At 42.4% G+C, this 12,270-nt stretch overlaps 1 protein-coding gene across 1 annotated transcript in view; it reads left to right on the top strand.

Annotated features, from left to right (window-relative positions):
• Positions 1–1,532: 1,532 nt before the first annotated feature.
• Positions 1,533–12,270, top strand: part of LOC143121802 (uncharacterized) — a 149,266-nt gene continuing 138,528 nt past the window's right edge. The window contains exons 1-2 of the mRNA XM_076282414.1: positions 1,533–2,185; positions 5,689–6,978. Of these exons, the coding sequence (XP_076138529.1) occupies positions 1,990–2,185; positions 5,689–6,978 (1,486 nt within the window). The 5' untranslated portion in view covers positions 1,533–1,989. The remainder of the gene's footprint in view (positions 2,186–5,688; positions 6,979–12,270) is intronic.

The following is a 12,270-nucleotide window of genomic DNA, read 5'->3' as shown; positions in this document are numbered from 1 at the left end:
GTGACAGCCTCATCCTGCCCTTCTATCAACCGGAACTGACGTGTGTGTGTGTGTGTGTGTATGTGTACAGAGTTACAGAGTTACCATGGAGACAGATATGATAGTAGTGATAATCAGTGTCACACATCCGCCATCTATGAGGCCCTCAGTGTTCTCTCATTCTAAAACACACACACACAAACAGAGGGGTTAAAGTGGGGAGGGACAGGGTGGAATGCAGTTCCCCCACCTCAGATAAATTCTTTTATCCAACAATACCAACGATATAGCGCGATAATATTGTTAAAATAAATTGTAAGTTAATTTTTACCCCTGTTAATTTGTGTTAATTTACACCCTTGGTACAAATCAATATGGGGGCTATTTTGACTGACAGGTGTGACAAAGAAACTAGCCATTATTGTCTATAAAAATGATATGTCTAGATAGCCTAGATATGTCTTAACATGCTTCATAGTATACCCCGCTGCTCTTGACCAGGTTTGGTTGGCAGCATAAGATACCATGATGATATAGCAACGTTAAAACAGACCTACTTTAGTGTCACAGCATACCCTGGCTTTGAGCACAACATACCTCGCTAACCCACTAATCGAGCTGGCTCTGAGCGCAACATACCTCGCTAACCCACTAATCGAGCTGGCTCTGAGCGCAACATACCTCGCTAACCCACTAATTGAGCTGGCTCTGAGCGCAACATACCTCGCTAACCCACTAATCGAGATTCATAGTATAGCCCACTGGGCTCTTCTTCTGCGGAGCGCGTGCCTGATGATTGTCAGGGTCACCAATTTAGTGCATAGACAGATTTCCCTATTCCAGATTTCTACTGGTTATTATTTGGTATCTAGAATTAATAATGATTTCTTGTGTGTGTGTGAGTGTGAGTATATGTGTGTGTGTGTGTGTGTGTGTATCTTCTAGCGTTAGATAAAACACCAACATCACAGAAAACCACCGCACCACCACGGGGTCATTTTTATAGAAAATGTACGTAAAGGGAGTGAGATTCTCCTGCATTATTACATTCATTATTATGGAACAGAATAAATATTGAATAAATATAACTTTTATTTGACATTTTAAAGTGAACGTGAATAAAAAATAAAATTCTGCAAAAACAAATGAGTTCATTGACATGTTGAATTCATATGTTGATTCATAAGATATACAGTGTTATAAGTCAAATGGCCTACATGAATGACTCCCATGAATGAGAAAAATAATATTATCATTTGACAATTTTACTCTGAGAAAATGTTTTTTTTTTAATGTATTTATTTATTTATTTATTTATTAATTTATGAATGTATTAATGTCTTAGATGTTGTGGATAAATAGACAAGTGAAAAAGGCACCCGTTTAGTTCTCATAATCGTTGAGTTCAGGGAAAATGCTAGTGCGCGCTTTATTTACGGTTGACTACTGGCAGCTGTAAGGGCGACATACGTCATTGTTCTGCGACCAATCTAACAGTGATGTAAACCAAGAAAACTTTACGTGTCTGTCGATCTTCTAGCATCGAACAAAGGAATAATTGATAGCTGTAGGATCAGTTTGATTTCAAGTAATCAGCTTTGACAAATGATCTTTAACTAAAACGAGCTGACAGCTGGTCAAAAAGAGTGGGTATAAGGTTAGCGTGCAAATTTAAAGTGCATCGCTAGTAACCAACCCCGGTAGGAAATCCACACGTTTTCTCTGCTAGTTGCTTTAACGTCACTTGGTGTTTATCAGTATAGTAAGATACTTGCTGTAGAATAGCCTTTGATGAGCAAACATGCATTGTTAAAAAATAGGAAGAGTCCTTGCAGAATAAGGCTGAGTTAGCTGGTTGATAGCCAGCCTTAGCGAAACAGGCTCTTCCCATAGGTCGCTTGGTTATCGTTGCCTGTCACAGTCCTGTTCAAAGCTGAAGTGGAGCTATCGGTTATTTGACAAGCAGGCTACCAACAGGAGCCGCCACCATCACTCCGTTTGACCAGGCGCATGGATCTGTCAACATCAGCATCTTCGGTGAGATCACCCGATTCTCACTGTAGCAGCGTGGTGGACCATAAATCACTGCGTGTTCCGTTCACTGATTTAGCGGGCAGCGAGAAAACGACCGGATCTAACGTTACTATTAACGAAGAAGGTTCCTCTTCAGTGTCTGATGAAGACGACTCGGAACGGTATCAGCTTGGTAAGAAATGCATTATGATCTAGCTAATATATTGTCATATCTAATATCATGTCGCTGATAGTCAGTGGTGTCAATTGGGCTCATTCTACTTTTGCATGTAAATAGAAGGGGGGCCTATGTGTTTTTTGTAGCTATCCAATGATATTTTTTGGAGAGTGGTTGGACTGTCTTCTGGGGTCACTGAACATGATGATAAATTATGTCTCCATTTTGTATCACCTGTTTCAACCCTATTTTTCTCAAATTTCTATATTTCACTGTAATTAACAATACTTTTCTCCTAAATCACTGGCTATATTGAATAAAGTTCACAAAACAGTTATTTTCAGGTATGACTATTCATTTTTATTATACAGATGTTTCAGAATACAGAATATCCTTTTTAAAAATGTTTTTTGACATGTACCTTTTTGCATCAACATTCAACAATATCCAAGTGTCAACTTAGAATCAGCAACAATAACAACAAATACAATTATCAGGAAACACCTAGTGTTTATGTCTATGAAACAGTCCTATTTTAAAGCAAACCATCCCCATCATCAATCCCCTCCAGATTTCCCTGGCTAACATTTCCACAAACATTCTCCACAATGCTGAAATTATGTATTTGGATGTGTGTATATGACTTGCTTTGACTCAAAGGTGCTCAGTCATTAGAGTCTAATGACTTGTTGCTTTGACTTAAAGGTGCTCTAAGCGATGCTGGGTAACGTAACTTCTGTTGACGTTCAAACAAAACAGAGAGCTAGCTCGCTACTTCCTCCCCCTCCCTCCCGTGCAATTGAAACTCTCCTCCGCACATCTCGTCTGTGATTTGGTGGAACAGTTTGTTATGTTTTTATGGGCTCGGTTTGCCCAGGTTGTTTTTGTTGCCGTTGGAGCCTGGGCTGTCCAAAAAGATTGTGTTTTTTTACAGTGTATTCAGGACACAGGCAGCTAGGGATGGTGAGGTGATGTTTGCTGTAAGTGACATAAAATGTTTTAGCCTAAAAAACGTGTGGCACCGCTAAGACTTAGAGCACCTTTAAACTATAGGCTTCATTAAGTTCTGGCTCAAAGCAATTCACCCTTCGCTAAGTCCCGCCCTCCTTAGTTACTGTTGCTATGCCTGACAAGCTTTAGCACCCTGCACGTCTATTACATAGGGGGAGAACCGGGACTTTTCAATGAAATGTAATTTACAAAGACATCGTACCACACTGAAAGCTAATATTTTGTCACTAGCAACCTACATCTGCCCTCTGTCAAATACAGTTGGAATTTCATCTCTGAACAAAACTGTTCATGAGTTATTTAAGCAGAAGTCGAATGTGCATTTTGTTTCATTCAACTCTCCTGGCCAGAATGAATGGAACAGGCATGGGGGACGAAAGAAACATACCATTTAAGCTATGTACTTCCCACAACTTCAATATTTGACAACATATCATGAATGATACTTCAAATAGCTGTTATTTTAAATAGATTGCTGATGGGCTATACATCTTGGTGAACGTCTGTTAACAACTTCTTGCCGTTATCGTGAAGCGTGTATCTCGCAGTTATGGAAATATCATGCAATATGCCATTTTTTATAGTTAGAACAATATGTGTTCCCAATTATATCATGTTTCTATAGTGTAACATGTTATTTCACTGTCTTTACGTGGGTTAGGGCACCACACATCCAAATAAGTGGCCTTCATGACCCACAGGCCTTTAGTCTCCACAGGTTAACGTGGCAAAACTCGAAAAGTTTGTCAGACCTCCCGTGCCTAGTGACGGGTTGCTAAGCCACGATTGGCCTGTGGCGGTTTTCGGGTGTGGCTTAGCGAAGGGTGAATTGAACATCTCTGTGGACAAGTTCAGCGCACTGTCTCTGGTCTAATGCTTGATGTTGGTCCTTCCACTACCCAATGCATAAAGGCATACAACGATTTGTGGACATGGCGTTTAGCGTCATCAGTGTTCAATTCATTTTTCATTTGAGCAGCATCAAATAGTCTATACCAGATGCCGTATAGGACATTCGAGATTCACTCATAGCTTTCTATTGAGTGATGAAGATCCTCCATGATGCCAATTTTGCACAAGCCCATAGTGTAAGAACTAAACCATGTAGGAGGCTCAAATGTTGCATGCTGATACATAAATAGGAATAGTATGTAGCAAAATCGTCATGTTTGGTCTGGATGATCCTGCATGGTTATAGTTGTCCCTCAAAGTTGATCAAAAATGTTATTGGAGTTTTTGGGTGGGCTCTTGTTAGGCCTTCAGAAGACATATTTGTACTCAACATAGGCTCTTGATTTATTTTCCTTACTGAGATAAGTAGAAACACTCACAATGAACAGAAAATAAACTCCTTCAGGGTCTGAACAGCAGACCTCACAAGTCTGAAAAATCATTTTGGTTCTCATTTTCAGAGCACCCAAACACATTGTGGGAATATACATAAATAAATAAATAAATATTGTTATCTTTATTCTCCATGATCCCTTCTTTTTAAAAACACCAATTTGACCTGTCTTATGCAAATCTTTCTTTTTTACTTTCCACCCTGAACAAAATGCACCATTGAGATCAATATGTTTTGTATAGAGTTACCACAGGTTACTCTATACAACCACAGGTAGCACTGTGGTAACTCTATACAAAACATATTGATCTCAATGGGGCATTTTCCCCATACAACACCAACATTTTAAGGTTTCTGGGAGTGAGTGAGTACTTGTGAAGTGTAGCAGTGGTTGGCTTTGGGTGTTTCATCTGTAGACAATAGATTATAGACTAGTTTTACTGTCAATTTCAACCATGACATGTTGTTCTGTGTTCTCCAGATACCACGGTGTTCTATTAACTAAATCTGATGGGTTGTTCTCTGTTCTCCAGATATGGTGTTCTATTAACTAAATCTGATGTGTTGTTCTCTGTTCTCCAGATATGATGTTCTATTAACTAAATCTGATGGGTTGTTCTCTGTGTTCCAGACACCACGGTGTTAAGTAAATCTGATGGGTTGTTCTCTGTTCTCCAGATACCACAGTGTTCTATTAACTAAATCTGATGTGTTGTTCTCTGTTCTCCAGATATGGTGTTCTATTAACTACATCTGATGGGTTGTTCTCTGTTTTCCAGATACCACAGTGATCTTTTAACTAAATCTGATGTGTTGTTCTCTGTTCTCCAGATATGGTGTTCTATTAACTACATCTGATGGGTTGTTCTCTGTGTTCCAGACACCACGGTGTTAAGTAAATCTGATGGGTTGTTCGCTGTTCTGTTCTCCAGATACCAAGGTGTTCTATTAACTAAATCTGATGTGTTGTTCTCTGTTCTCCAGATATGGTGTTCTATTAACTAAATCTGATGGGTTGTTCTCTGTTCTCCATATACCACGGTGTTCTGTTTTCTGAATGTGCTGTGTTTTTCCTCGGACATGTCTTCCAGACTCCACCGTGTTCTCTTAACTAAATGTGCTGTGTTGTTCTAAATGTTCTGTAATGTTCTCTGTGTTCCAGAGACCACGGTGTTCTCCTGCTCCCTCTGTCCCCTCTCCTACACCGCGCAGATCTACCTCCACAAGCACATCAAGCGGAGCCACACAGATGAATATGTGCGACTGCTGAGGTCTGGAGAGATCCGATCAGAGACTCTGGCGCCCTCTAGAGGTCATGGCAGCATCAACCAGCACACCCAGACCCAGGCCCATATCCAAAGTGCCACGGCCGTGTCATCCAGGACCACCCTGTCCTGTAAGGCGTCCTTGGAGTGGCGGGAGGAAGTCAGAGAGAATCACATGGAACGCCACCATCACTGCTTCCTGTGCGCAACCAGCTTCCCCTCTGACGACCCCGAGGACCTGCAGCAACCCCAGCAGCAGCTCCTTCCCTCCGACGAACATCTGGACCAACAGCAGCATAGCCAGCGGCGGCAACAACAACAACAACAACAACAACAACAACAACAACAACAACAACAACAACAACAACAAAAGCAGCAGCAGCAGCTCCTTTCCTCCGACGACCATCTGGACCAACAGCAGCAACAACAACAACAGCAGCAACAACAACACCAACAAACTCCACCTCTACTCCCTGACTCTGGGGACAAACAGCATCAACACCAGCAGCAACAACAACAGCAGCAACCTCCAACTCCACTTCAGCTCGCTGGGTCTGGGGAGTGGCTCTTCATCTGCCCACTGTGTGGCAAAGACTTCCCAGAGGAGGCCCGCCTGAGACAGCACCAGAGCACTCATTCCGGAACACTCCGGAACACTCTAGAAAACTCACACCAGAACACTCATGACCAGACGGATCTGAAGGAGCGCCAGCGGACTCGCACCGACGACTGGCCCTACCACTGTTCCCAATGCGGCAAGAGCTTTGCGCCGGAGGCCAGTTTCAAACGCCACCGACGCACTCACACGGGAGAGAGACCGTACCACTGCACTCAGTGCGGTAAGAGTTTCACCAGAGAGGATCATCTCAAACAGCACCAGCGGACTCACACAGGCGAGAGGCCGTACCACTGTCCGCAGTGCGGCAAGAGTTTCACCGAAGGTGGCGCTCTCCGACAACACCAGCGCATCCACACAGGAGAGAGACCATACCACTGTGCTCAGTGCGGGAAGAGTTTCACAACAGATGGAACTCTGAAGCGCCACCAGCGCATTCACACAGGAGAGAGACCATACCACTGCTCTGAATGTGGCAAGAGCTTCACACTACAGGGAGACCTCAAACGACACCAGCGCACTCACACAGGAGAGAGGCCATACCACTGCACCCAGTGTGGTAAGAGCTTCAGTCAGTCTGGCGATCTGAAGAAACATCTACGGACTCACAAGAAAGAGACAGCTTCATAGTCACAGGCTAGGTGAACGTGGACGGAATTTATATATTCTAGAACTGTTATGTCAAAAGAAAAGTCCTCATACTGCAAGTCTAAGTATGTATCTTCTTAGTCTGTCCTGATTGTTGCCAAGACAAGCACGTGGGTGGACAGAACACTTTAGAACACTCCAGCACCAGAACACTCTAGAACACTCTAAAACACTCTGGAACACACTAGAAGCACAAGCAAGTGGGTCGACAGCAAGCGGCAACATTCTAATCTGAACTATTTTTTACAGTCTATGGTCGACAGTCACATACATTTGTGCCTTGACAATATTGTTGGTAGGCTACATTTCTGCAGCATTCACACACCAAATGGTGGTGAAGAAAACAACCTTAACTGATGTTGTCTCCTCAACTAGTGTTGAGTTTGAAGTTTTAAACAACAAGAGGGATAGCAAAGATAGCGTAAAGATACAGACAGAAAAGCTAATCATTCTAGCTAATATGAATGGCAACTTCCACACTTAAAACCACAAAGAAAACGATATGGAGAACGATATCATTGGGGATCACTTCCAGAGCCATTTTAAGAATGATTAAAACCTGAAAGCCAATCGAAATCCATCAAATGTTAGACATCACATTCATCACCACAAGGAGAGTTTCCTTCTGTGTAGGCGCCAATGTTGTTATAGTTATCGTTATCTTTATAGCTATCGTTCTTGCTGTGAACAGCCCCAATAGGCTCTTAATTTGATGCATGGGCACAGTGTGAAGTCTTAAGTTAAAAACAAGTCTTAAAACTACTTTAATTAGGCAAAATCAATTGGCCGATTTAAGGTGCAGTCAGTGATTGGCTAATTTAAAAGTGCAGTCAGCAATTGTGAATGAGGCCCCGTTAGTTTATGATAATGTTTATATTGTAGTGTCTTAGGTTACCTTCACACTGGGTCCGTTTAACTGGACCGTACTCGAGTGCTATTACTACCCCTAGCCCAGACCCAGCTGGTTCAAATTACATTACACAAACACACCTGGGTCCGTTCATGTCATAAACACTATAGCTTCTATTTACCAATATTGCTTAGCAACGTTGCAAAAACGGCAGTTTATTTCCAGTGGGCTATACTACGAATCTCGATTAGTGGGTTAGCGAGGTATGCTGTGACACGAAAGTGGTTCTGTTTTAGCATAGCTGTATCACCATGGTGTCTTATGCTGCGAACCAAACTTAGTCGGAAGCAGGTTATGTGCTAAGTTATAGCTCAAATCGTGTAAAACTACCGCCCACTGACCAATCAATTATCTTGAAAAACGAAGTTCTCATGTGTAGGATTCTGTCCTATATCTTACAGGTGGAGCTCCGCCTCTACAAACATTTTGGATCTTGCAGGTGCTTTAACAGTGTTGTGTGCCACTATGGACGTGCATACCATACAACATCTGATGACAATCGATTTATTTGATGTTATAGGCTAGACACTAAAAATGGCCGCAGTGTAGATTACGCTATAAATGCGGAAGTAATTGTTTTTTAATAGGCGGTCTTGTGGACCATGTGCACCATATTCTGTTTTTATGTGGAATAATGACAATATTCAGATTTCTCATGTAAACACCTTATTCCAGTATAAGTATGAGTATATATACTCTTTTGATCCCGTGAGGGAAATTTGGTCTGCATTTATCCCAATCCATGAATTAGTGAAACACACTCAGCACACAGTGAACACACAGTGAGGTGAAGCACACACTAATCCCGGCACAGTGAGCTGCCTGCAACAACAGAGCCGCTCGGGGAGCAGTGAGGGGTTAGGTGCCTTGCTCAAGGGCACTTCAGCCGTGCCTACTGGTCGGGGTTCGACCAGTAACCCCGGCAACCCTCTGGTTGCAAATCCGAAGCGCTAACCAGTAGGCCGATCACCCGATTAATCTCATTCTGAATTCTAAATTCTGAATTCTAAAACATGGAATAGCAGCCCTAGCACATGCCTCTTTTAACCAGAATATTGTGATATGTAAACGCCTTAGTTGAAAAATGCCCCTTTCGGAATATTAAATTCCGTCTGCGCATGTTCATGCAAGGGATTTAGATAGCCTAGTTTGATGCTCTGACACTTGGTGTTGCAAAAAGAGTGACGAGGAGTTCAATTGATGTCATGATGGAATTTATTGATGGGTGAAAGCATTGCTCAAAGAAACAGGCTTTGAGTGCACTGCTGACTAATGAATTGGTACATGGCTGAAAGTAGGGCTGGGCGATATGGATGAAAGTAGGGCTGGGCGATATGGATGAATGTAGGTGTAACGGATGCCAGCTAGCTTAGCTGTGCTTGTGGAACGTTGGTAAAACCTCACTCCCCGACGCCTCAAGAGTGCTGCTGGCATGCGATCCAGTAGCCTGGGCTATTGGCTCAATTGTTAGCGCGCTTGCCTCCCGATCCAAGGTGCTGCTGTTCCCGGGTTCGAGTCCGGGTGTGTGCAGGGCTGAATCGCGCAGGTTCAACACAACGCAGGTTACATTCGTCGGGGAGTGCACAGCTAACCTAGCTGGCATCTGTTACACTCACCCCCCTAAACCTCACTCCCGATCCGGGTCACGGCACCTGCGTTGTGCTGCACCTCGGATCGGGAGGTGAGCGCGCTAACAATTGAGCCAATAGCCCAGGCTACTGGATCGCATGCCAGCAGCACCAAGAAACTGAATGAGGACTGTAGCAGCAGCCCAAGCTATCCGGATACTGAATGAGGACTGTAGCAGCAGCCCAAGCTATCCGGATACTGAATGAGGACTGTAGCAGCAGCCCAAGCTATCCGGATACTGAATGAGGACTGTAGCAGCAGCACAAGCTACTGTATCCGGATACTGAATGAGGGCTGTAGCAGCAGCACAAGCTATCCGGATACTGAATGGGAATGAGGACTGTAGCAGCAGCCCAAGCTATCCGGATACTGAATGGGAATGAGGACTGTAGCAGCAGCCCAAGCTATCCGGATACTGAATGGGAATGAGGACTGTAGCAGCAGCCCAAGCTATCCGGATACTGAATGGGAATGAGGACTGTAGCAGCAGCCCAAGCTATCCGGATACTGAATGGGAATGAGGACTGTAGCAGCAGCACAAGCTATCCGGATACTGAATGGGAATGAGGGCTGTAGCAGCAGCACAAGCACGTTGCACTTTAGACGTTTCTTCTTCTTCATTCATTCATTTCTTCTTCTTCTTCTTTTCTTTTTCTATTTATTTCCTTATTTATTTACACATTGCATTGCCATGGAGACAGTGGGCAAAGCATTTTACTACGTATACTCTGTATAAATGTATGTGACTAATAAATTTGAATTGAATTGAAGCATTAGGCTATTACAGTGTTTCCCTGCAGGACGTGTTAGGTAAAGGTGCCATGTGTAAGAATTGAGGTAAAACTATCCAAAAAAATGAGCTGCATGCATCAAAAGAATGAGAAGAAATAAGGGCGATGATGTCATTAAAAAAAAATTGACAAGGTATAGTGCTGCAGAGATATCAACCTGAATTAGCATGCTAAATTACTAGCCACAGCCTGTCATAATACCAGTTTCGGCCATAGGAGCTCATTTTTTTTGGATATTTTTACCTCAATTCGTTTTTTTTTAAAGTATATATTTTTTGGCTTTTGTGCCTTTAATGCGACAGGACAGTGGAGAGTGACAGGAAGCGAGTTGAGAAAGTCGGGGTGGGATCTGGAGGGCACCACGGGGCGGGAATCGAACCTGGGTCGCCACGGCTGGGACCTTACCTCAATTCTTACACATGGCACCTTTAAGGTGGTGACTGTATAATATAAATTAATTACATTAGAATTGATATTGTACTACATTATGTTATTATATAAACTACTGATTATTTATTCATGACCGCACACCTTATGCAGATATTATAGGCAGGCTACTGTTACTATTACACAAATAAATAAAGCCTCAAAGTTGTTGATTCAATAAAACCTGCTATTACAATCGGCTCCAACAACTCCACCTCTTCCTGTCTCTGGCTGCTTCAGCTGCCAGCAGAACTGGTTGAAGCTTGGAAATATTGTAATTAGCTTAATTGGCTAGTATCATAGTCTACTGTTTGGACTGTTCGGTTTAACACTTACAATGTTTTTCTCCTTGGGGCAGGTCCTTTTGAGTCTTGTAAGATACTTTCCCAAGATTTTTTTTAAATTATTTTATTTATTTATTTTTTTGGTTAGGGGAGGGGGCACAGCGTGCCAATGGCAGCTGGAGGCCAATGGAAATCTAGACGCGCCCCTAGCGGCAGCAAATTACACTCTTACATTACATTTGCTGCCAGGGCTAGTCTAGCAACTCTCCGTTGGCTTGTGAGCTCCAGAAATCGAAACTTAATCAGTCCTACCGAGATTTTGTGAAGGACGGGGAAGCGGTTTGCCCCGGAGGAGGCCTTCCTAATGACAAAGGCGCGCCAAGGTGAGCATATTTGCTTTAGTTTAAAATACCATTTGTCATTTGGGGTTGGCCGAATCTTGGGACAGGCATATTCACCTGATCCTCATAAAATAATAAAAAAAAAAAAAGAGAACTCTGGGGTAAGAAGTTGCTGACAAATATATATATATATATTTTTATATATTTATATTTTTACCGGATTGATGCGATCTCCGAGAGTAAAATAGATTATCGAATTGATGCGATCTTCGATAAAATATGTTTTTTTTAGATTTATATTTTTACTGGGTTGATGCGATCTCCGGGAGTAGAAAAGATTTATCGAATAGATGCGATCTTTGATAAGAATTTTTTTTTCATTTTTATATATTTGTATTTTTACCGGATTGATGCGATCTCCGAGAGTAGAATAGATTTATCAAATTGATGAATAGAGTGCAACCCTAAATAATTCCTGTGTGAAAGACTAGTAGATTACGGATCTTACATTTTGTAATAATAGGAGGATGAATGAGACACCCGTCCATTATTTGTATGATTTAGCAAATAAGTAGTGAGAACTGATGAAAAGGATTGAATGTTGAGATGAATGAATGTGTGAGGGTACCCGCTTGAATGGAATTATGAATGTGTGAGGAAAAAAAAAAAAAAAAAAAGGAACTTTGACTCAACGACGGATGACTGAGACACATTAGCGCTGACCCTGTTGCTTCTAGCAATGGCCCTGATTCAAACTTAGAGCACATACTGTAGAAGCAGTGGAGGAAGGGCTTGACTTTGACTTGATTTATGAAGGGAGCAGAGCGGGAGCGG

This window comes from Alosa pseudoharengus, unplaced genomic scaffold (genome assembly GCF_046254945.1).
Source record: "Alosa pseudoharengus isolate Yale_2024_CS ecotype anadromous, Long Island Sound unplaced genomic scaffold, YU_APseudo_1.1 YU_APseudo_1.1_scf_1, whole genome shotgun sequence".
Taxonomy (NCBI): Eukaryota; Metazoa; Chordata; class Actinopteri; order Clupeiformes; family Clupeidae; genus Alosa; species Alosa pseudoharengus.
The sequence above is the reverse complement of the archived record's forward strand: the minus strand, read 5'-3'. Positions and strand labels throughout refer to the sequence as shown.